Here is a 25,493-nt window from a genome sequence, read left to right as displayed (position 1 = left end):
TTTAGACATAAAAGTAACATTAAGGAAGAGGAGTCCCTGTCCCGAGGAGCTTACAGTCTAATTGGTAGGTAGGGAGAACGTACAGTAGGAGGGAGTTCTGGTAAGTGCCTCTGCAGGGGGCCAAGCTTTATGTATCATGTGTTCAGAATATCCACAGTGCTATTCATATGCTTCTTTAAGCAAGTGTGTCTTAAGGTGGGTCTTAAAGGTGGATAGAGAGGGTGCTAGTCGGGTACTGAGGGGAAGGGCATTCCAGAGGTGTGGGGCAGTCAGTGAAAAAGGTTTAAGGCGGGAGAGGGCTTTAGATACAAAGAGGGTAGAAAGAAGACATCCTTGAGAAGAACGCAAGAGTCTGGATGGTGCATAACGAGAAATTAGGGCTGAGATGTAGGGAGGGGCAGAAGAGTATAAAGCTTTAAAAGTAAGGAGAAGAATGGAGTGTGAGATGCGGGATTTGATCGGAAGCCAGGAGAGGGATTTCATGAGGGGAGTTGCTGAGACAGATCCAGGAAAGAGTAGAGTGATTCTGGCAGCAGCATTTAGGATAGATTGAAGGGGAGACAGGTGAGAGGCAGGAAGGCCGGGGTTACAGTAGTCAAGACGGAAGAGAATGAGAGCCTGAGTCAGAGTTTTAGCAGTCGAGCAACAGAGGAAAGGGCGTATCTTTGTTATATTGCGGAGGAAAAAGCGACAGGTTTTAGATATGTTTTGAATGTGAAGGGCGAATGTGAGAGAGGAGTCGAGTGTGACCCCTAGGCAGCGTGCTTGGGCTACTGGATGAATGATCGTAGTTCCAACAGTAATGTGGAAGGAGGTAGTAGGGCCAGGTTTGGGAGGAAGCATGAAGAGCTCTGTTTTAGCCATGTTGAGTTTAAGGTGGCGGAGGGCCATCCAGGATGATATAGCAGAGAGACATTCAGAAACTTTGGTTTGTACAGCAGGTATAAGGTCGGGTGTTGAAAAGTACATTTGTGTGTCGTGATATTTAAACCCAAAAGATATTATTAGGTCACTGTAGACGGACGTTCACAGAGGTACACAATTTGGAGGCTTTTATAAGGTGAAATTATAATAAGGCTTTATTGTGCCTTTTCCTTTTCATCAGGAAATCCATTCAAACACAGGGGGGGGGGGAACAAAGCTTATATTCACTTGGGAGTATTTCTAGTGAAACACTATGCAATTAATTCACATCTCCCTAAGTCAAGCATTTCTCCAAGCCCCCAAACACATAGCATGAATAAGCATATCTAATAAGTCTCCTAATAATGAAAGTCTTATCTGTTAGCTGCTGTAGAGTAAGCTTCTCTGCTCTCCTGGAACCGCACCCGTGTGTGCACAGAAAATATCAGCATCCAGGTTTAGACGTTTTCCCTGTGTCTTGAAATCAGCTCTGCTGTATCTTCTGGCAGAGCTCAAGACATGTGGTGTCTCCAAAGGTCAGCTCACAAGTCCCCTGTTACAGTCACCTAGAGAGAGAAAGAGAAGAGGTCCCAGGACAGAGCCCTGGGGTACCCCCGCAGAGAGATCAATAGAGGAGGAGGAGGTGTTAATAGAAGAGACACATATGCACTTACCCTAACCCCTTGCAGACACAATGACCATAACACGCTTCTACTGTCGCTGTAAATTCGTCCTACTTACCACTTAGATTGTAAGCTCTTCGCGGCAGGAACTTATGTGTACTTTTATGTCTGTGGCGCTTATTTACATTACGTCTCTTATTTTTATGTCACATGTATTAATGTTGTAAAGCGCTATGTACATGGATGGCGCTATACAAATAAAGATATTCATATATACATACATAATTGGTTAAATAGAGGTGAGCAACTGGGCAGTCAAACTATAACATCCGACAATAAATCAAATCTATCATTTCAAATCAAGCAATAAAATTATATTTATATTGGACACTACCTTACTATTTCATTAAAAATCATGTCTATGGTTTGGACAAAGCCAAGGTCCTCTCCTTTGCCTCCCTTATGGAACTACGTGGAATCCCGAAGGGTGAGATATTTCGATACCTTCAGATAAAAGGTTTTGCCCAACGTGTGAGCCCACCACGACCACCCGTAACTCTAGCAGAGAGTCTATGTAACGTTGCCCCAACTCAAAAAGGGACAATCTCCACCATCTATACCTCAATCTTTCTTCCACCCCCAGAAAGTGAATTTCCATTTATATCACAATGGGAGAAAGATCTGAACCAGGCGCTGGACCCTGGAATATGGGGAGAGATATTTGGGGCGGCGGTGGCCATGAGCTCCATATGCATGCAAATTATAGAGAATGCGTATAAAGTATTATACAGGTGGCATTTAACCCAAGTGCGCCTGGCAAGAATGTTCCCAGGGACCTCCCCCATATCCTAAGGGTTGTGGCCAGCGAGCCTCGTTCATCCACATGTGGTGGCTATGCCCTGAGGTGGTATGGAAAAAGGCGCACAGACTGGTGGAAAAAGTACTGGTCTTTCCTTTCCCCCTCGATCCTTGGTCGTGTCTTCTAAACAGACCTCAGGAAGGTATTGACAGACACCAAAATAAATTGATATCTCATATAATGACAGCAACATGCTATGCCATAGCGGAGAAATTAATGAGCCCAGCTCTGCCAGTCCTATATGAGATTAAGTAGATGAACAAAGGCAGTGCACTGCCAGCAAAAACGGAGGAGGCTAATGGTAGCAAAAAGAACTTGTTTATTTAAATAAAAGGATATCATATATATAATTTTATTCTATATATCAGATTAAAACAAGAATTTGGTACTCTCTTAAAATGGTAAGACTAACAGCATTCCCAAGGGATTCCTGCACAAAATTTCAAAAGGTATTCTCCATTAAAGAACCGCCCCATGCTACATAGCAAAAAAAGTCAATACAGTAACAAAATTGACATAACCGCCATAAAATACCAAAAATAAGCTATTGACAACCTAATTCGGGGTGTCTAAACAAAACAGTATGCTCTCTCTCTTTTCCAATCTCCACTCCCTATTCTTCTTTCTCTTATAAACAGATGGATATTTTTTACCAAATAATACAAATGACAGTTGTTTGAGTAATAATGATGTTCATGTATGCATAATCACACTTTATGGTTATTTTGTTAACATTTGTTTGTGGGGATTGCTGCACTGCTCCCCTTCCGGGAAATTTGAGCCAGGAAGCAAAGGTATCAAGGAACTGGCGATAAATTCAAACAACATGGAGAGAGAAAGTAGAGAAGAGACAGAGTGAACTTCGAAGAATGAGTTGTGATGGTCAAGTATGTCTTTCAATGTCTGTGATGGTAGGGGTGTGACCAGGCTCTCAAATAAATGTCTAAGCCCATTTGGTTACCCCTAATCCATAATAAGGGTTCAAGAAGAGTCAGTTCTTGAGCCCAGTACTGTGTAATGCATAAAATGTATTGTGCGACAATAAAGTATTTGATGTGTTTTTACCTTTCCAGGAGTGCTAGCAAGCAGAGATTGCTACGGTATGAGTTTCAAGGGGGGTTTGCTGAGAAAGTGTTGTCAGAATGTGCCTAGGTTGCAGAGTTGCTGGATACCCCAAAAATGTACCCTGGGATCATGAGGCACATTGTACAGGCAATATCTCCCCTTGAAAACGCTTTAATGGGGATACCCAGTAAATGCCCAGGTCAACCAGAACCGGTATAGGTGTTCCGAGGTGCTCCAACCATACATATAAGGTTGTGAGGGGATTCTTAGAATCCATACTAAGTCTATGCAATAGTGTGTGGGGAATATGGATAGTGAAAAAAAAAGTGCAGCTTTTTATTCTATTTTTTATTCTATTCCCCATACCAGGGGATATATTTTATTAACAAAGTGTGTTAAGTACATATGTGCTTTGTGCACAGTAAAATGAGTCACAGGGATGAAAAGTATCCCTGTAGCTGAGGGAATCCCTAGGTTAAGGGATGTACACCAATTAGTGCCAAGGTGTCCCAGAACCTGTATTGGGTTTGTGTGTGCCCCAACTGAATATGAGGTACCCTAAAATGTATGCTGTAATAAAATATGACATATGGTGTTTTTACATTTACTATAAGGCTCAATGCAGTCAGACTGGGCACATGTTTAAGGTGCCAGCAAGTCTGCATAGAATCCGTAGATGAAAGAGGAGACAGGATGTTGAGAGGTGTCGGAGTGCTAAGTGGACGGGGCAGGGCGGAGTACTGGGTCCAGAGAACAGAGACCCCCTGGTCTGCTAGACTCAGTGGCGCCTGTCCAGCGGGAGGCAATGGGCTGGCTAAGGAAAAGATGGCGATCGTAGGTGCTTTTCCTATTGGCCAGAAAATATGTCCTGCCCAGAGGGCGTCCTGAGCTGGCTCAACTCACCCCCTGCCTCTGACATCATCAGCCAGATGAGCCCTGCTCTGATTGCCTGGTGAGACATTTTCCCACGCCCATATAGGCTGCAGGGTTCTGTGAATGTAACTCAGAAGTATTATAAACCCAATAGTCAATCAGATTTGCAGATTCTAAGCACCAAGTCCAGTGATTTAAAATCCAGACCTCTGGAGAGAGGGAAGGGGTGGCGTCTGGAATTGCAGGCTGATTTCAGTTCTTGTACATTGCAGGCTAAGTCTCAGGGGCAAATCCTTATGTAGTATTCCTTGCACCTAGGAGAGTCTAGTTTTTTACACCAGTTCCCAAGTAAGTGTGCCTTTTATGTAGTTTGTGTAACATCCTGTGAATAAATTTACAATTTTACAAATTTACAATTTATTTCATTTACCTGTTTTGCTCAATGTATGATCCTGGTAAAAAGACGTAAATGCCTGGTCTCCTGTGACAATGTCCATCTAGGAGAACACAATGATACTTACTGTTCCATTATGTCTGTTGCCTGGCATGGGAGTACTAAAAGAAAGACCTGCACAACAAGGCGCAGCAGCAGAGGCAGTATGCTGCTTTTGCTGTGGTACTGGGGTGATGTTGCAGCTTCCTATTGTATCCCAAGAAGCAGGGGGTCCCGAGAGCTAAAATGAATGCAGTTTATCTCCGCAGACCCCCTGCTTCAAACTTTTTTTTTTTAACTCACCAAAGCGCAAATGGGATCCCTGGATAAATTAAATGCTAAAAAAAGTTACTTAGCTACATCCTGGCCCAGAGTATCGACCTCTTCTTTGGATAGTATGGGAGAAGGAGCAGTGAGTAAAGAGTGATTGGCACAGAGTTTGAAGCAAGAGAACTTGGTTCAGTTCCCGGTGTCAGCTCATTCTGACCTTGGGTAAGTCACTTTATCTCCTTGTGCCCCAGGCACCAAAAACACAGATTGTAAGATCGCAGGGACTGTGTCTGCAAAATGTCTCTGTAAAGTGATATGTGAAACTAAAAGCGCTATACACGAACAAACTATTACTTATTATAGTAAAGGCTTCCCAAGAACCCCTATTTGTTTTCTTTTTCTCCTTTTCCCTTTCCTGACCAGTCTGAGGATCAAAATATTTGTCTAGGTTATATTGTCAGAGAGTCAACTCAGGATCTGTGTATCCTGCAAAAGTAATGTCCTTCAACGTAATCTTATGATGTATTCCCCTCTCCTTTTCTTTTGTTCTGTATTTCTGCTGAATAAAATGATAAGTTAAAATAAAAAAAAGGAGCAATCTCTAATAAGTCTATATCAATGTAACTCCTATAATGTCAGCATTTTGTTGAGCTCTAAAGAACACACCTAAACCCTTTAACCCCACAGTGCACATTCACTGATATACATATAGGAATAAACACAAAACAGAGCACACCGCTCACTCAATTATTTATTATTGATATTATATCATTATTTTCAAAAATGGGTGCTACCTATGTTCTGAAGTTAATAGGTTTTTTTAACACATACATGAAAGGCTGACAAAGTCAATCTGTCATTCACAAAAAGTACATAATTTCATGTACTTTCTGTGAATGACATATTGACTTTGTCAGCCTTTCATTTATGTGTTAAAACCTATACATATAGGCATACTGATACTGATTGAGGCACACTTACAAATACACTGACACTCAGGAGATTATTCCCGAAACTTCGATAGGGCCGAAAGCACGGAAGCGCCCATTGAAGTCAGTGGGAGTATCAGTACAAAAATGCCCTGATCAGCATAGTTTAACCCTTAGACTGCTGGAGGGGCCACGACACCAGAGTACCCCAGCCCCATTCGACAGTCCCAATCACGTGATGAGGGCCACAGACCGATTTCCTGGGTCCCAGGACTAGAGTGATCGCGATGTCACTGATGACAGAATGATAGAGGAGTCCTCCTCTTCTGTTCCTTTTCCTGTAAAATCACGTTCTGCTCTGCCCTGATGTGCTATTATTTTTACTACAATCTTCTGTGTCATTCGCTGCAGGCTGTGATTGATACAACAATAAAGACATATGTTTTCAGTCATTAAAATAGGTAGTTACTTTTTTCAATTAAAAAACGTCATTGCTATTAATGGATTCTACCTAAAAAGGAGTGTTCCTACTCCCTGTTGCTCTTCGTACAGTATATGTGTATATCACAGATGGATACACATTGAATTATGCCTGTGTTCTGTCTTGGTAGACACCTTTGTGAATCACAAAGTTAATTTTCACTTATAACAGAGAAGACAGGAAAAGACCACAGGAGGGAAGCCAATGTCAATCTCTTAATGAAATATTACTTTGCTGCCTTAGGTAGAATAAACTCTTAAATAAATCAAGCATTCATTTTATTTTATGTACCACTTTTAGGAACATGGTAAGACACAAAGATGATACATCAGTGTGCAGATATTTCAATTAACATTTAACATTTTAAATTGTTTCATAATATATATGTTGCAAGAAACTGTGCAAATATATTTTGCCATGTTTTTATATCAAATTTGAAACTTAAACCTTTGAATTACGTACTGACAATTTCATACCACATTTAATCAGACAATTGTTTTAAAATTAGGACAGCAGGGCATCTAGAGTAGGTCTTCATCGCTAAAAAGCAGAGATTGGGGTGGGGTGGAGGAGCCACTCTTTTCTGTTCCTAGAGCTGCTGGAGTTGTTATATCCTCATTAGCAATCTGCCGGTCTTCAAATGTAAGTGGTTTGAGAGTTGGAAGTGCTGGTAACGTTGGTTACAACACTATTATTTTCCAGGGTTTCCCAGGACATTTTGGTGCCTCTGGTAGGTCCAACAAAACATCCTCATGACTATTTGGAACATTACCATTATCCTCTGTCACTGTTGGAATATTGGGGAATAATGGAGGACCTTGGGGCCCCTGTATGGATGGAGTAGCTGATTCCCCAAGAACATGACCGGAATTCTGTGACTGTTGTGGTGTCACTAACACCTCATCTGTTTGCGAAGTTGTCTTAGGCACCTGCGGGATTTCATGCACTATAGGTTTGACTGTTACTTCTGTTTTCCTTCTGTCGGCTTCTTTAAATTCTTCAGAAGAGTCACATTTTTTATGATCATGTTTTTTGCATCCTTTGTGTTTTTTGAGTCTTTTTTCTTTTTTATCCTTTCTTCCATGCTTGTCTTCTTCTTTAGGATTAGGACCAGTAGGTCCTCTGGATTGCAATTGAGGACGGCCAGGAATGACTAGATGTTTGGGCCTTTCTAAAACCATGCGGAGAGGTGTAAGTCCCCTTGTGTAACCTGTTGACATGTACTAGAATAAGAATATGAAATACACAATTACTTTTTTATTGCACATGTATATTATGGCTATAATTATTAAAATATGAATATTTAAACAATGTATTTCACGTAGTGCCCACGGTATACATTGGAACAAATGTAAGATGAGTTCTAACCGAAATGTAACATGTCCTCTTTACAATTAAATTAAAACTGTTTTTACATCAAAGGTGCAGTCCCCACCTGCCAATCTAATTTTTTAATTGTCAATTGTTTGCTTTTTCTTTCCGATCACATACTTCTTTGTGAAATCCTTGAGTTGTTTTCTGTTTCTGTTTTGCTGGGACCCTTAAAATCGCTGCTATTTCCTTCTCTAAAAACTGCAAATGTCTCTGTTTTTGACAATGTGACTTTAGGGATGTTGGGCCTTTCTTCCCTAAGCTTTTATAGCGGACCCTAGAAAAAACATATTTCTTACTGTGGTTTTTATATTCTCTAAAATTGCAAAAATATTAACACATCTCCAATAAAATGCTAGAAAGCGAAACTCTCACCTTACTGCAGCTCGGGCTACATGTTACAAATTGGGAATGCACATTGAAAACATTGTTACCAAAATATAAACAATAAATGGCTTATTACAGTTTGATATCCTCATTCCTTTGCTTAGTCATACGTTTGAAAGGAACTAAAATGAACGAACAAAAGTAGGAAAATAAGGTATTTACCATAATTTCGAAGCATTGGGGAATTGAGTGGACTTTAATCGCCTTGTTTGTAACATTAAATTTGACATCACAGTCGAAAGTACTCTAAAATAAAGGGAACAATGAAAATAACAAGTTTTAGCTGTATGAATGGTATTTTATGCCACATGCAACATTCAAGCAATTCCCAACTCTTTATCTATATGAGTTATTGTGGCCATATTGACTATTGCAGCTAGTGATACCTGTATACAAGTTCACTGCCAGGACAGACACACATTGTGATAGTAAAGAAGTTTTCTTCTTTGAGTTGGGAAGCAGGAGTTCTCTGGAGCCGAACCACATTATTTCCAGCTCAGTGGAATTCCTAAGCTGCTGACGGTATCTCTCTTCTTTTTTAAGGTTCTGCGGAGCTACACCAGAGGTGTGTAAACGGGGGGGCGCGGTGCTTACAAAGGTCTTGCGCTGTTCCCCACAACATTTAAATTGAATGCCGCAGGAGCGCGCAAGACCTCTATATATCCCTTACACCTTGTCTCTGGCGGCTTCTGGTGATGTGTCACTGTGGCAACGCGGAGTATAATGATGCCGGAGAAAAGTTATGGGGTGGGGTGGAGAGGGGAGAGCAGGGGAGGAGAGCAGGCAGAGCGGCACAGACTAAAAAGTTTGCTCACCTCTGAGTTAGACTACGGGTCTGGTAGAAAATCTGACAGCCGTTTCACCTTCAAACCTAACGCTTTGTCAGGGAGGAAGAGCAAAAGCAACAGGTACTTAATAAAAGTACCAATCGACCCGATGTTACCGACCATTGAAACGCTACCACCAGCATATAAAGAAGTAAAGCAAGGGATCGAAAAAACAAAGACAATACTAAAGACACAGGTGCCAATTGCCAAGTTTAAGAAATTAATCTTTGAGACCTCTACAACTACAAGAACTAAATCATACAACGGAAGATAAAATAATTGAAGCGGGATAAGAAGTACTATGAGTCAAACTCTATGTATTATTGGAAGGACTTCCGGAGAAGGCAAAGCACGTATCGCCCATGGGAAAGACCTTCGTTTACATCACACACTCACTTACCAGACCTGGATGTGAGTGACGCGACAGGAGGATCAGGCGGTCCTTTTTTAGACGACAGGTTTATACAATGATCAGTGGAGAGACCCAGATACACGGGTAGAAGACACGCAGAGAAAATAAGAAATTGAATCGCTGTTGTGCTGGGGGGAGTGCTGTTGTGCTGCAGGGGGGTTGTGTGGTATTGTGCTGGGACAGGAGTGTTTGGTGCTGTGGTATTGTGCTGTGGGGAGTGTGTTGTATTGTGGTATTGTACTGGGCGGAGTGTGTGGTATTGTGGAGATTGTGTGTGGGGGGGGGGTAGATTTGTGTGTATGCGTGAGGGGGAAGGGGGTTGAGGGAGGGAGTGTGCTGGCTAAAGAAGGGGGGAGTAAGAGAGAAAGGGGGAGAAATACATGGAGGAGTGTTAGAAGGGGGTGTAAGAGAAAGACGGGGGCCACCAGCAGGGGGGAAGGCCCCGGCTGAAACTCTAGTCCTGAGCCCCAGGAAAGCTGTTGGCTGCAATTGAAATAAGTGATATATTATTATAGTCCCAAGTACTTACACTGCTTTCACTTATCTGACACTCATCTTCCAATATCGCATAGACAGACTTAGTACAGTTGGTCTCTTTCATTGTAAATGACACATCATACATTGTTCCACCAAGCCCCTATAAGATAAGGAATGAGAGAAGAAAGATGTTGAGAAAAATATCACATTAGACTGATTTTAAGCTTGAGTTTGTAACAGGAAATCTCCTTCACAGTCTCCTAAATTGTGTTAAATTCGCTCATTTGCAGCATTTACTCTGGGAAGGAAATCTCACTCCTAGCATCTGAGGCTGCGTAGACTTTTATGAAATGAGGTCTCCGTTTCACTCACTGGAGGCCTTGCATGCCATGTAAATCTGCAGGTAATTTATAAAGTTATGTATTGTGAGCAACAGGAGCACGTTTGTGTTAAAGATGCAGCCACAAAATGTGCTGGATTTTCACATATGAAAAGGCATTCTGCACAGAAAACTTGGAAACATTTCAGTAAATGGAATCGATTTTAATTTAAATAAAAAAACTAAAAATTCGCCGCCAGTAAAGCGAAAATGTGTATTTTTTGAGAATAGAAAATATATTGTCGTGGAGGTAAAAGTCCTTAACTACAATGTTTGAGTACTGAGGAAAAGAATACTTAGAGTTTTATTTTTTTAGTAACTCTGAACTACAACTAAATAAGCAGTTAATGAGTTTTTCAATAGAAATATGAAGATCAAGATACCAAGTCAGGAAGTGCATTTATTGAGCTTTTGCCCAAAATGTACTTAATGAGTTTTACCTATACAACGATGATATATAAGTAGTGGAAACGTAGAAGGCATATCAGCTGTTTCCTTCCCATGGGTATCATTTGTCCACAACACAATGATGTATAATCCTAATTATGTTCACCCTCTGCCTTATTAAATGTAACACTTTGCTCGTGGATGTAAAGTACAAACCTTTCTCACACAATAACACCACACAGAAGGAAAGAGGTAAAATAAATACAAATACATGCTTATCATGTTTTACATAGTTACATAGTAGATGAGGTTGAAAAAAGACTTCCATCATTAAAGTTCAACCTATGCTAAATTTAGACGACAGATACTTTATCCTATATCCGTACTTACAGTAAATTGACCCAGAGGAAAGCAAACAAAAAACCCCAGTGAAATATCATCAATGATATCTCTTAAGGGTGAAAATAAATGCTAGTTACCTCTGCAATGCTTTGTTAGTTAGCATTGGTTACATATTTTGTTGCCTTGAATAAAAATGTATAAAATAATACAAATCATCAAGTATGTCCAATAAAAAAAAAAGTAGTAAGTGGATTATATTCCATTGTGTTCGTTACATTTCGGTGCTAGGAGGGTGTGACTGATGCAATAACATGACATGGAATTAACTCTGGTCGCAGAGACAACACAGCTTTATATGAAAATGTTAATTCATGGCCAATTAGATGAATGGGTATTAACAAGTGCGAATGTCTTTTAGTGTCTGCACCCTGTGGTCAAACAGAGATTGCCTTACCTATCAAACAGAGGATGGTACTGTGTTAGCCCGTAGAATAGACAAACACAAGTAAGATAGATGTAATACCTTTAACAGCGGACTCATGGTTAACACGAGTGCAAGCTTTCAGGTTAGAAGAGAACTTAGTGGCCCTGGAAGCTTGCACTCTTTTTAAACACGAGTTAGCTGTTAAACGTATCACTTCTACCTTTCTTTTTCTTTGCCTAGTGTAGCCAGGTCACCTGTTTCCCCCTTCGTCCTCCTAGGGAGCCTCCGTGGCCAGGAGAGATGCCGGGTGCTGCCGGAGGCCAGCGGCAGACCCGACGGCCATCCCAAGGGTGGGGGCCGTTGCAGACAGCGGTGCGCTGTCTCCGCGAGCGGGCCGGTTGCCGGGGACGCGATCGGGCCGTTGCTAAGGCCGCGGTCGCGTCTCTAAGGTCCCGGCGGCCGGCGAAGAGAGCGCCGCCATTACTCCACCACTCGCGCATGCGCAGTGTAGGAGCCAGCCAGGAGAGTCGCGCGAGAGGTAGGGAAAGATTGCGGCGGCCATTAGGGGTTAGTGTAAGTACAGGGAAGGCACGCCCGCGGCCCCAATGTTATTGCAGGTGCCCAGGGACTACAATTCCCATAGTGCTTAGCGAGGGAGGCACCAGGTGCCTCATAGGAGCCAATAGGGCTGTAAGACTGCCAGGAGGAGAAGTGGATACATTTGGCGGGCTTGCAGCTACGTGGTCAGTGAGAGCAAGGAGCAGACAAGGGAAGGAGGTAGGGTACAGGAGCGAGGGACTCCCTGTACTAGGCCAGCACCCCCTTGGCCCAAGATAGCCCTGAGTCCCCCAGTAGTGTGAGTGTTTCCAGGGACAGCCCTCAGGATAGGGAACCTGTCACTTACTTTAGTTGGCAACTGGGGAACAGAAGGGAAGATAGGGACAACTGGGGGGTTTCATAGCGGTAACCAATCCGGGGAGCCATAGCCCAGGGTCCTGTTGTAAGTAAGTGGCACGAGACAGCTGGGGGGTTCATAGCGGTAACTAGTCCGGGGAGCCATAGCCCAGGGTCCGTGTTGCGAGTGGTGAGGCCACTGGGGGGGTTCATAGCGGTAACCAATCCGGGGATCCATGGCCCAGGGCCCGTATTATGAGTAGGGTGGGTACAAGACCTACCTATATAGGATAGGCAACCCCGAATGCCCTAGGAGATTGACCCTTAAGCCACTTAAGGATGCTGTGCTATAGGGACGGCCTGTAGTGCAGGGTGTGTCACGTTGCTGTATCGTTAGAGAGGGACTCAGCGGATGCTGCGGTTCCAGTGACGGAGTTCGGACCCACGTTGGGGGTCCACAGAGAATATCACCAGGATAGGATCAGACGGATTCATCACGCGTCTGACCCTTTGTGAAGCGTTGCTGATCCGAGCACTGGAGTGCTCGGCAGGTATCTACAGTTCTAAGTGCACCACCGGGCCCTTAGCTTAATAGTGACTGCGCAGTCACCCATTGACTCTCTGCAAGAGTGCGGGACATTGGGTGGGGTTCTTTGGACACTGGGTGGGATCACCTAGTGTTGGGGAATCGTCCTGCGAGACGTCACGGTTAGTGTCTCCTCCTGAGAGGGACACAGGTTATGTTATGAATGTGAGGTGTCGTATTACATGTTAGTAAAGTCCTTAGTTATTATACCCCATTGTGTATGTGATCATTGTGTTTGTCCTGCGAGGATCCACTCCCCCTCTGGTGGGAGCCATCGCAGGTGGAGGCGCTGCACCTATTGTAAGTGGTTGTCCATAGTATTGTAATTTCCCCCCCCCACTCCCCTTTCCCACTCCCCTTTCCCACTCCCCTTTCCCACTCCCCTTTCCCACTCCCCTTTCCCCCTCCCCACTCCCCTTCCCCCCCCCCACTCCCCTTCCCCCCCCCCACTCCCCTTCCCCCCCCCACTCCCCTTTCCCCCCCCGCTCCCCTTTCTTCCCCCCCGCTCCCCTTTCTCCCCCCCCGCTCCCCTTCCCCCCCCCCGCTCCCCTTTCTCCCCTTTCTCCCCCCCACCCGAAACCTTTACAACAAATACTCACCTATTGTTCCATGATTTATAAATAATACCACCTATTACGCATTTACATCCCGGGCAACGCCGGGTCTCTCAGCTAGTGTCCAATAAAAAAAAAGTAGTAAGTGGATTATATTCCATTGTGTTTGTTACATTTCGGTGCTAGGAGGGTGTGACTGATGCAATAACATGACATGGAATTAACTCTGGTCACAGAGAAAACACAGCTTTATATGAAAATGTTAATTCATGGCCAATTAGATGAATGGGTATTAACAAGTGCTAATGTCTTTTAGTGTCTGCACCCTGTGGTCAAACAGAGATTGCCTTACCTACCAAACAGAGGATGGTACTGTGTTAGCCCGTAGAATAGACAAACACAAGTAAGATAGATGTAATACCTTTAACAGCGGACTCATGGTTAACACGAGTGCAAGCTTTCAGGTTAGAAGAGACCATAGTGGCCCTGGAAGCTTGCACTCTTTTTAAACACGAGTTAGCTGTTAAACGTATCACTTCTACCTTACTTTTTCTTTGTCTTATTTATCACAAATATACAATTCTTTGACATCCACCATCAAATTGTGCATACAGTATGTAGAAAAGTAGTTTATTAATGCAATCAGTTCTCATAACATATCAAAAGATAAGCGTTTCCAACCCGTACAATATTGTTTTCTAATACTACGCTTGGGGTGTAAATCCCTACTGCATTTCCATCCAAAGCTGCAGTTTCTCATAGAAACAAATTGAACAATTGTCAGTGATATGTTTAATAGATAAAATTAGGCGATTGGTTGATTGTTTTAATTAAAGAAGTAGAAATGTTAAATAATGTTTGAATGTACATTGTAATCTTACTTCTAGGTATATTTCCTTATCATACTCCCCTTTCCTAATTTACCCCCATACAAGCACACATTTAAAAAAATGCTGAACTTATCACAGCAAGAGAGCAAAGAGAACTCACAACTCCCCCCCTCCCGCGCATGTTCTGTCCTAACTGTAACTAAAAACAAAATGAAATATACAAATGATTTAAATATACTTAGACTGGAACACGTGGTATACCAACCTCTTTTTTGGCTCTTCCAACGCTAAATATGTTATAAAGGTTTGTGTGGTTATTGTCAGAATTATATTCATCAATAACTTGTCTTAACAGATCCCGCAGTTCTGGATCATTTGGGTCCACTTCAGTACGACAGAAAAGGCAAAATCCTAGAACAGCAGATGTTAGTTTGGATTATAAGCTCTTTGGGACAGTGATTCCTTCTCATTGCATAATGTTATGTTTCATGCTCTTATCTCACGTTGTACAGATATTACCTGTATTCTAAGGTCTGTGCCTTGTGCACGTGGCTATGTATATAAAAATGGAAATGGACATTTTCTGCTATAATGTTTGAAAGAAACATGTAATATCTCCCACCCCTCCATAATTGCATCTCTAGCGCTGATTAGCACTGACTTCTATGTGTTTTAAAATCTATCACCAGGACTGTTTAACAACAAGACTGACTTATGCACCCACTCAAATATAAATCGGTTATGCCATCACTGACAACTCATACAAAAACATACCCATGCACATATGGGGAGTCTAATGCTCAGGGGATCCATACTTAGGTTACTGGTGGGGCAGGATACCAGCATTGAGCCAAGCTGTGGTGTTATTGAGAATGTGCCTTCTTCTCCAGTGATGGGAATCTCTCTATAGAGCAGGATATGGGCCCTATTCACTGTAACACTAACAGTGGCTCAGGACTAGGAGAGCTTGTGGCAAAACATCATTCTACTCAATATTGTTCTTTTGCTCTGCCCCTTGTGTCTTGTAAAGAGGTGTAGCACTCATGGAAATGCTGCTCTACCTGCACCTGCAGATCTCCCTAAATGGTGGGATGTATGGGGGGATCTGCGTGGGGTCTTGTCACTTACTGTATGTCTTTAGACGAGGACAGAAGGTTATATTTTCTGTACTCTCACTGTCTCTTACCTGTATCCGTTTTGCAGATTTGAGAAATGACTTGAATGAAATGATTAGGACCTATGTAGGCTGTAGTTTCACAGTTACCAGAAATCTAAATAAATAAATGTAATAGATTTGTAATCTGCAGCCAGAACTCCCAAAAACACATCAAATAAAGTACATGTTTGAAGTCAACTAAATTGTACAACCTTTTATTTCAGCTGTTTTGTGTCTAAATGGGACAAACTTGTTAAAAGGTAAAAAAATATATTTTTTAAAAAGCAAATTTACATTATTCTTTACTGACTTCATCTTCAGGTAATTGGGATGTGCATGAAGTTAGCAAATAATTGTGTAAAATGTACACTAGTATACACATATATCTAGCTATATTAAGTTTAAACTGAGGCACAAGATTCTGGGCTCTGCTAAGCAATATCTGCATGTTAATGCTTTGCAGGGTCGCCAACAGAAGGCGAGAGATGGGACAACTGCCATGGGATCTCCCCTTCTACAGCGTCCGGTCATGGCAACGCGACGTCAAATGGCTCCGCGTTACCATGGCAACATGACATCACATGGCTTAGCAAGGTAACGTGGCGCCACGTTGCCATGACAATGTGACCCTGCATGGCGTTGCGACATCATGTGTCGCTGCAACGTCTTCAGGGCATATACTGTGGGTCATTTATCAGTCTTCCAGTTGTATTTTTTTGATAAACCATTTTGATAAATTACTTTCATTGGCCGTTTAATATGCCGGTGAAAAAATTAAGTGTTATCAAAAAGGCGCTTAAACCAAACTAAGTGCAATTCGTATAATAAGGAAAAAAAAGTACCAAGGGACACTAGGGATTAACCAGTGCAAATAAATCATAAAAATACAATCAATTTGCAAAAAGTTCTGTGATGTGTAATCAAATTCAAGTGATAGTTGCAGCTCAAGCCCTTTTGTGGATTGTCTCTAACAGTGTATAGATTCGATCTTCAGAATCCAGCAGGGTGTGTACTCACATATTCCCCTTCCTTTTATGCATATCCAAAATCAGTGGCAAATGCTGTATCCCTATACGTCCTGGTGGGTGGTGACCACTCCTCTCCTCAGCTGTGCTCGCGTCTCTCGTCTCTCGTCTAAGCTCATCTTGGCTCCCGCACTTCCGGGTTGGATTCCCGGATGATTGACACGGGAACAAGTAACACTGTGTGCGGCGTCCTACACAGTGAAGGCGGTTTCCACTCAAGGCATTTCACCGGCTCACCGGTTTCATCAGGAGACATGTGAGTACACACCCTGCTGGATTCTGAAGACTGAGTCGTTATACTGATAGAGACATATTGCACTATTGTGTGTTTTTCTTGTATTTTTTCATGTATATCGGCGCTCCCCAAGATCTTGACTGCCGATTAAAGCTGCAGTTTTTAAAATGTTTATTTTTTTTCCTTTCAATATGTGTATTAATACAATCTGCACACTGACAAGTGATTAGCTAAGTTGCAGATCGATCCATTTCCTTGTAATCGATCGCTTTGCTCTGGGTTATTTAATTCAGTTATTGCTGCAGAACAGCTTTGCCACAATGCAAAATTCTGTGTGCAAGATCATGTGACCAGGCAGTCACTAGATACAATTGGTGCACTGCTAGAAAGAGGGCAGGGCTCAAGAGTCTCACAAGGGGAAGGGGGTGTGACTTTGTAAATGGTTTCTATAGAAACAAAAATGCTTGCTACATTAGAATAGATAAAAAATGTACACACCATATATATAAGCATATAAGTTTCACAGAGGAGTGCTACTGAGCATGGCAATATATATATTTAAAACCAGAGACATAACATAAAACACAGACAAAGCTCAGTGCACATCCTGAAAAACTTATACACGGTACATTGCCTAAATATACATGTATAAATAACTAATAAATAAAATGGTCTTTTAGTTTAACATTTTGGCCAAATTGTTGTAAGCCCTTGAGCCAACTGCACGGCAAACCACGTTCAAGGGTCCCTAACACTAATATAGATTCTTAATAACCTGTGCATTGCCAGGAAGAATGATTTATAATAAATCTGTCAAAATTAGTTTCAAAAGTTCTAAGTCTGATTGAAGCTTTTATTAACCTGTACATTACCAGGAAAAGCACTCTGTAATAGATTTGTCACAATCACACTGCAAGCAAGTTCCCCTGATAGTGGGCGATGCCATGGAGTGAGCTTTTAACCATTTAAATGTGGGAGGGAGTGAGCTTCAATTAGGTAGGAGGTTGCCACCCTCCAATCAGCTAAGACAATACGAGCTTGTAGGTGTGTTCTGTATGTTTTATAATTCTTGTTCAACTAATCTTAGCTGATTGGAGGGTGGCAACCTCCTACCTAATTGAAGCTCACTCCCTCCCACATTTAAATGGTTAAAAGCTCACTCCATGGCATCTCCCACTATCAGGGGAACTTGCTTGCAGTGTGATTGTGACAAATCTATTACAGAGTGCTTTTCCTGGTAATGTACAGGTTAATAAAAGCTTCAATCAGACTTAGAACTTTTGCAACTCATTTTGACAGATTTATTATAAATCATTCTTCCTGGCAATGCACAGGTTATTAAGAATCTATATTAGTGTTAGGGACCCTTGAACGTGGTCTGCCGTGCAGTTGGCTCAAGGGCTTACAACAATGTGGCCAAAATGTTAAACTAAAAGACCATTTTATTTATTAGTTATTTATACATGTATATTTAGGCACTGTACCATGTATAAGTTTTTCAGGATCTGCACTGAGCTTTGTCTGTGTTTTATGTTATGTCTCTGGTTTTAAATAGATAAAAAATGTCTTTAAAAATTGTTTAAAAAAAAGGATTTTCTCGTAGTACAGTACTGATTTATTAAAAAAAAACAAAAAACATGTAGGATATTGCTTTAACTGCAGCTTTAATATGCTGAGGGGTAGCTTTCATTTTTAGCAAAACATCAAGAGAAACAGACTTTATATGTTGCTCATACATTGATAACCGTTTGGAATATGTGTTAGGCTGCGGCCAGCGTGGGGAGACGAGCGCTCATGCTCACGAGGCGTGATGTCAGCGTCGGCCCGAGCAGGAGCGACTCGCTGTCCTGCTCACTGCGTGCTCGAGCGAGGGGGAGGGAGGGGGCGTACCACAGACGGGAGGGTGGCGTGTCAGAATGGAGTGGGGCGTGATGTCACATCCTCAGCTCCATCAGATTGGTTGTTGTGACTGCGGTGCTCTCATTGGCCCTTACCTGGTCATGTAACGCGCCATAGCTCCGGGAAAACAAATAACTGTCTCTCCGAGCACCGGTCCGGCCTGAGCACACCTGCATGCGCGCACCAAGCTTGCATCAATTAAAAGGTATTTGAATGCGCCGAGCGTGAGCACGCACGCGTGCGTCTCCTCACCCTGGACGCAGCTATAGGATTTTCAAGATGGGAGCTTTTAACCATAAAAGCTTTTTAAAGACATTGGTATAGGGCAGGGGAGCGCAAGGTTTTGGAGCTGCGCACCCCCGCCCCACTGTGCGACAGCCCCAGCTCTCGTGCCACCACTTCTGTGACCTGGCGTCAAATGACACCGCGGGTCATGTGACGTCACATCATGTGACCCTGCAGTGGCATTTGACAACGCGTTACCATGGCGACGTGCACGTCACATGACCCCACAGCGTCATTTGATGCAGCGTTGCCATGGCGATGCTTCCAGAAGGCTACAGAACCCCGGTAAGTTGAGGTTGCAGAGGCCTCGTGAAGACCCCCAGCATTTAGCTTAAATGCCTCAGGGAAGAGCGTGGGGCCTCTGCAACCGCCGCCCCCCCCCCCAACAAAATCTCGCGTCCCCCAGTTTGCGCACCCCTGCTATAGGGAATCCTAATATCACAACACATAACAAAGAGAGCACTTACCCCATTTGTATCAATCTTGCATTGTGGTGTAAGGTCAGGTACTTCACTTTTCGAACAGTTTGTTTGTCTGACGGTATATACCATTTTATAATTCCATCCACACACCACCTGGAACACAATGAAGAATGTGAGTTTTGCTGGGATAGTCCTTTAACTAAATGTCCTGTGTGTGGAGTATACTGTATGCATTACATGTTGCAAATGGAGCATTGCTTCAGAAACAGGTGCAAATTGCATCATTTTGACATTGTTTCACTTTGCATTAATGTATTAAGTTTTCTTTGCTCCATTTGTGCCAGTGAGTGTTTTGGGAATTGGCCATAGGAGGAGTTAAGGGGGATATAGTCAGTGCCATAACAGAGGTGTATTAAAATGTGCTCCTATAACCGATGCAGTGTTATTTTATTTTTGCATTAAATTGAGGTAGACCAAAATGTTTGGTCCATCTTGATATACAGTACATGCCCCTGTGACTTGTGGCATATGGTAGCAAATCCCTGCTATCAGATGTACAGACCTGCCTAGAGGCATTCTTCATCTCCTCAAGGTCAAAGTGGAAGGGATGAGAACCTATCCAGGTCATGGTTTCGATGGCATTTTTCACGATGCGCAACAACTCCACACTGTTGAAATCTATGGGTTTCCAGCATCCACGACACGGATAGTAACTATAAGTCAGAGGATCTAATACTGAAAATAGGGCAAAGATAGTGCAGGACACATCATCAGTACTCAAGGGTTACAGCTTTTCAGGGCATTAAAGATTAAATGCATGTGCAACTTGAGCTGACACCTCTTAAACAAACCTGAATAATTATGTATAATTTATCAATTATGGATACCGCGTGTAACACTAAGTGAAATAGTGCAGATAGCTACTGGGATACGAACATTGTGTACAGTTCAATAACCCTATTCTCATTGAGAAATGTCAAACTGCAGCACTTTTTTTTAACTTAATACATGAATCTTAAGGTTTGGCTATACAGTACTGTACTATAACCAGAAAAAAGATTTATGGCATCATTAAAAACACTCTTTATATGTCCTGATTTACATACTTGCAATATAGCTACAGTTCTGAAAAATAACATCATTGATCTTCAGCTCTTTATTGATTAGAACATGTGCTGAGCACGCACCGGTCTCCTGGGCAAACAGAAAAAGAGGAGGTCAGACTTGCAAAATGGGTAAGGGTCATACTGAATATCTGAAAGTAGTATCCTCGCCTTTATCATTTGTTTATAATTACAGGATAGGAACCGATTCTCTATAGCTAAACAGTGCTTTGCAGCGCACTAAAAAAATAACATGCCTACAGAAACATATCTCATTTGCATTTTGTGATAAGAATTGATTGTCATTGGAAAATAAAATTAATTAAGTAGTGATTAGTAGAAAGTAATTAACCAGGACTTACGGCTTCTGATCGCTTGTAGTCACATTCTTGCCACACTTTGCCACTTTTCACTGCACAGGAACTCTCGTATATCTCATACTTGACAAAATAATGCGTTCCACCGTCATTTTCGGGCTGGTTAGAAAGTGAAAATCTTGCTGTTCAATAGGTCAGTTATTCTGCAGCTGTAAATGTGCAGTAAGGGATTCCTTCTTCTACAGCCTTAGGGCTGTTCTATACAGCATGCGGCCGTGCGTTCCTATGCGAACGCGCGTGCACGTGCCGCATGCTTTTCATGTATATAGAGCCGGGAGCTGCAGGTTAGTGTATATGTGTGTATGTGTGTGTATGTGTGTGTATGTGTGAGTATATGTGTGTGCATGGGTTGTGTTAGTGAAAGTAAGTCATAGATAGATTTTTTTAAAGAAAAAAAAAAGTTTAATAAATATTTTTTGTTTTTGTTTTACAATCCTTGACCCACACACACACACACTGACACACACACACACACTGACACACACACACACACACACACACACACACACACACACACACACACACACACACACACACACACACACACACACACACACACACATCCACGCATACATGCATACATGCATACATACACACATATATACATACATTTGAGTGAAGGTAGCGGCGCGAAAAGATGAATTTCTTCATCTTTGCCGCTGTCTGTTGGCTCCCCTCTTCCTGCCGTGCGCGCGCGTGGCCCTTCTATAGAAAGGCTGACTGACGTCGGCCAACTGAAAGTCCGTTCGCGCGCACGGCGTAGTGCGCGCACGGCACTATAGAACGTGCTTAGGTGCAGATCTAGCACAATTCTAATATTCACGTCAAGTATCTCCTCCCTACAACACAAGCTGGCGCAGTTATGGTAAAAGAGGCGCTATACTGACACTAAAGGGTTATTCATTAAACTGCGATAGTGCCGATCGGGGCACTAGGGCATGGAAGATCCCTTGGAAATATTGCCCAGATTGGCACTATCACAGTTAAATGAATAATTCCCTAAGAGACAGCAATGTAAGAATGTGTCACTAACATTCGTTCACTGGGGATGTTCAATATATCGGGTCAAAAAACAATGTTTTTAAACAACTTTTTAGTTGTAATTGGTTATTAGAAACATGAAAATAACAGTTGTACTTATTTCCAGGGCTTTTTTGTGATAGTACAGTACCTACCATCACCTTTTTTTCTTACCTGCTCCTCATCTCCGGCATCTTCTGGTTTTGACGAAGATTCGCCACAACTACGCAGTATCAACTGATGTTGTGATATCACATAGCGCCACATTGCCATGACGTGACAGCGTCATGACATCACGACAACTCGACGACGCACGAGGAGCAGGAGAAGGTAAGAGGCCCGCGCTTTCCCCTGCAGCCGGACACCGGCACCTAGCTATCTTAAAAAAAAACCCTGCTTATTTCTATCTTCTGATTAATGAGTGGGTATCACTTGCTGTCGGGATGCGGGGCGCAGGCAGATCAGCTTCTCTTATGTTTATCTGTCTGACGAATGATGGCATCAGAATTACTGTGCAAAGAAAAGATTTAGCTGAGCTGATAATTTACCTGGGGCTTTGAGGACTGGCATACACTCTTATCACCAAAATACATCAGATATGCCTTGTAAAAAAACGTCCAAATTATTTAATTAATGAAAAAAAGTATTTCTGATTTAAAAAAATTAAATAATGGTGTCATTCCCCTGTAGTCGCCGACCAGAAAACTGCTTGTGAAAAATGTAACAGTGCAATTGGCTTCCACAAGCAAATCGAAACTAACTAATATTTTGATGCTTTCAAAAATAATGTATTCATTACAATTTGCATTTCTTAGGTGCCTCTGTTAGATCCCCAAAGAGTTGTTTAAGGAATCTGTATATATTCAAAACAGAAGAACTTTCATAAAATGTACCCAACACCTCTAGGACGCCATCACATATTATAAGTGCTCCTGCATTTCGTGGCTGAATATACAGTTATGGATTTCTGCCTACAAGACATGTCAGAGGTAGAGATGGACAAATTTTGGGGGCGGATTTGGATCTGCAGAGGATCAGACGGTTCCTTTGGTCTGCGGTTTTCAGCAGATCAATCTCAAAAAAGGCGATTCGCATTTTGTGGATTTTTTATTATAACTCCCAATACACTACGTGAATTCTGCAACCATGGATGGATTTGAACAATCCAATCTGTGGGTTCGGCAATCCGCCAACGGATTGCGGAATCTGAGGATTGGATTCTACCAATTCGTCCACGATTGTATCCTATGGGGTTTTTTGAGGAATCCGTGTGTAACAGGGGAGTAATCCCTGTTCAAGTAATGTGCCTTTAATCTAGCAGTGTGGGGGTTAACTGCTGGTAGTCAATTAATAAACACCACCTGCCTGATTTAGATTGCTTACAAAAGCCTGTTGAGACAGGAAGTGACTCCTTAGCTCACTTGTGAGCTGACCTTTGGAGACACAACATGCCTTGAGCTCTGCCAGAAGACACAGCAGAGCTGATGTCAAGACACAGGGAAAACTACTAAACCTGAAGCTGACACACCCTGAGTGAAGGGAGCTGAACCAGGAACTGAGAAGATTTTCCCTCCAAGAAACAGATACGACTTTCATAATTAAGAGACTGCTTATACCTGCTTATTTCATGCTATATGTTTGGGGCTGGGAGAAAGGCTTAACTAATGGAGATGTGAATTAATTGCATAGGATTTCACTAGAAATACTCCCAAGTGAATAGAAGCTTTGTTCCCCCCCGCCCCTGTGTTTGGATGATTTCCTGATGAAAAGGAAAAGGCACAATAAAGCCTTATTATAATTTCACCTTATAAAAGCCTCCAATTGTGTACCTCTGTGAACGTCCATCTACACCGTGGATTGAAACCGACCAAATCCGTTTGCAGATTTTACACCGTGAAAATGGATTTTGGGTTGAAAAGGCAAAAAAATCTGGGAAATGGATTTGGGCGGATTCGCCCATCTCTAGTCAGAGGTACAGGAAGACAGCCATGTGAAATCTTTATGGATTCAAACAGCAAGTATGTAAAAGGTATCCATCGGGAAGATGCAGTGAACACGGTAACAATAAGAGAATAGATTCAAATGGAAAAGAGAGCAATATATAGAAAGACCTCTGGCCCGGCACATAACATGAGCATATGTCAGAAAGCGTCAGTCCTGAATACTACAGTATGTAAGTAACAACCTTTGTTTAATAATGACAAGCTGTACGACCTCCACATGAAAAGAGGTCACCACGTACTGTATGTTGTATTTCTTTTGACCACAGAAGCTGTATTTTAATATAGAATGTATCTTTATATCTACAAGTACCAGAGTGTAACATATTGAAATTGCATCCACAGACAGGAGCCCAGTGAGACAGATGTAGGTTACAGATTGATGCCTTTTGTTTGGATTCCTAAATTAAAGCTAATGTTATTACAAGATATGGAAAGGTTTCTATTTTAGTTATCTTAGTAATAAAAACTTTCTGTATACCCCTTACTTTGCTTTCTATAACACTTATGAGATTTTTGACCACTGAGGTTATGTACTATTTTCCCCTTTCTACCAGAATAATTTCCCTAACCCCAATACAAACAATAGGAATTAAGACATCTCCCTCATGTTTGCTTGTACATGTTGGACAATGAGCTCAGCCATAGACTAACATTATCACAAACATCATTTTCACCTACCCTTGTCCTGGCTTCTGTGATCCTGTGCAGAATAAACTGGTTGTCATCTTGTTTTTCATCATTGTAATGCCTCAACGCAACGTCCACTGCGTCAAAAATGTCTTGGCCATCGCAGTCTGCATCGAAGGTTAAAGCTTGGTTTGCAGCACCCAAGATAAATTGGGAGCAAAGCAGCAAGACGACCGTAAGCCACATTGCAACCAAGAATCCCCTGGAATAGTGGGGACTGCTCAGGAGAATGTGAATGTGCAAATATCAGACAACAGTTAGGATGAGTTAGAAAGCAAACATGTTTGTTTGGGCAGAGAAAGGTCAAGAGACTCTGATGACAGATGTTACACAATGTCAGCAAAGCAAACAGACCAGTTTTATCCAAATGGACTTTAGGTAAAGTGTAATCCATGAATGTTGTCCCCCGTTACTTCATATGACAAGAAAGAATTAATATTGAAATGTTAAGAGCATTCTGACCAATCATGGAGGAACTCCTGTCAGAGGAACGTGGAAGGGAAAAGAGGAACATCTATTTATCTCCATTGACTTGCATTGGTTAAAGGGAACATTTATCAGGGTGAATGTGGCAAAATGATATTCTTTTCACATACATACTGTACATGCAAGGCCATTACTAAATAAATAGCATGTAGTGCCTGTACTGTGTATTTTGTTGCTAATACTGAGAACTGCTTTTAATGAAAAGGTTGACGGTAGAGAACCAATTGGTGCAAAGGAAAATATTTCACTACTTTCACTGGAAACTTTTTTTGGTAAAATGTTTAATCTTATTTTTATAAAAATGTTGCTGCCGTTTTGCATGGGGGCACTTTGATAAACTGACCTTGTCTCTTGGGCATCCTTTGACTAGTACTACACAGTAAATCTCATATTGTATTGTATTGTATGTCTTTATTGATATAGCGCCATTAATGTACATAGCGCTTCACAGTAGTAATACAAGTGGCAATCAAATAAATAACAGATAAT

The 25,493-nt window shown here is 42.0% G+C and overlaps 1 protein-coding gene and 1 long non-coding RNA gene across 7 annotated transcripts in view; one reads left to right on the top strand and one right to left on the bottom strand.

The window, feature by feature from the left end:
* The window catches only part of LOC142466038 (uncharacterized), a 183,049-nt gene that overhangs the window by 18,267 nt on the left and 139,289 nt on the right, over positions 1-25,493 (top strand). Inside the window, exon 3 of one of the 2 annotated variants that reach the window (XR_012788035.1) lies at positions 10,201-10,283. The exons of the other annotated variant lie outside the window; for it this stretch is intronic. This is a non-coding gene — a long non-coding RNA (uncharacterized LOC142466038). Of the gene's footprint in view, positions 1-10,200; positions 10,284-25,493 lie in introns of those variants that run through there. 2 annotated transcript variants of the gene reach the window in all.
* On the bottom strand, positions 1,052-24,773 carry LOC142466037 (kininogen-1-like). 5 transcript variants are annotated; one of them, XM_075570666.1, is made up of 10 exons: positions 24,510-24,773; positions 20,794-20,907; positions 20,435-20,522; positions 19,891-20,063; positions 19,374-19,481; positions 15,493-15,577; positions 14,572-14,717; positions 9,963-10,070; positions 8,357-8,440; positions 1,052-1,506 (listed from the first exon to the last, which is right to left on the bottom strand). In XM_075570666.1, the coding sequence occupies exons 1-10, from the start codon at positions 24,702-24,704 to the stop codon at positions 1,441-1,443; spliced, it is 1,167 nt and encodes a 388-aa protein (XP_075426781.1). In that variant the 5' UTR covers positions 24,705-24,773; the 3' UTR covers positions 1,052-1,440. The 5 variants fall into 5 exon arrangements, with proteins under 5 accessions (XP_075426781.1, XP_075426783.1, XP_075426779.1 ...); XM_075570668.1 differs by having other exon boundaries at positions 1,052-1,469; XM_075570664.1 differs by lacking the exon at positions 1,052-1,506 and adding an exon at positions 6,698-7,659.

Source organism: Ascaphus truei, chromosome 14, assembly GCF_040206685.1.
Source record: "Ascaphus truei isolate aAscTru1 chromosome 14, aAscTru1.hap1, whole genome shotgun sequence".
In the NCBI taxonomy this organism is placed as follows: Eukaryota; Metazoa; Chordata; class Amphibia; order Anura; family Ascaphidae; genus Ascaphus; species Ascaphus truei.
The sequence above is the reverse complement of the archived record's forward strand: the minus strand, read 5'-3'. Positions and strand labels throughout refer to the sequence as shown.

Excerpts from the sequence above, each read along its gene's own strand:
- LOC142466037 (XM_075570664.1), bottom strand. The coding sequence starts at position 24,704 with ATGTGGCTTACGGTCGTCTTGCTGCTTTGCTCCCAATTTATCTTGGGT. Across the intron at positions 20,908-24,509 it reads TCACAGAAGCCAGGACAAGG|CCCGAAAATGACGGTGGAAC; the intron begins GTAGGTGAAAAT and ends CTTTCTAACCAG. Across the intron at positions 20,523-20,793 it reads ACTACAAGCGATCAGAAGCC|GAGACCGGTGCGTGCTCAGC; the intron begins GTAAGTCCTGGT and ends CTGTTTGCCCAG.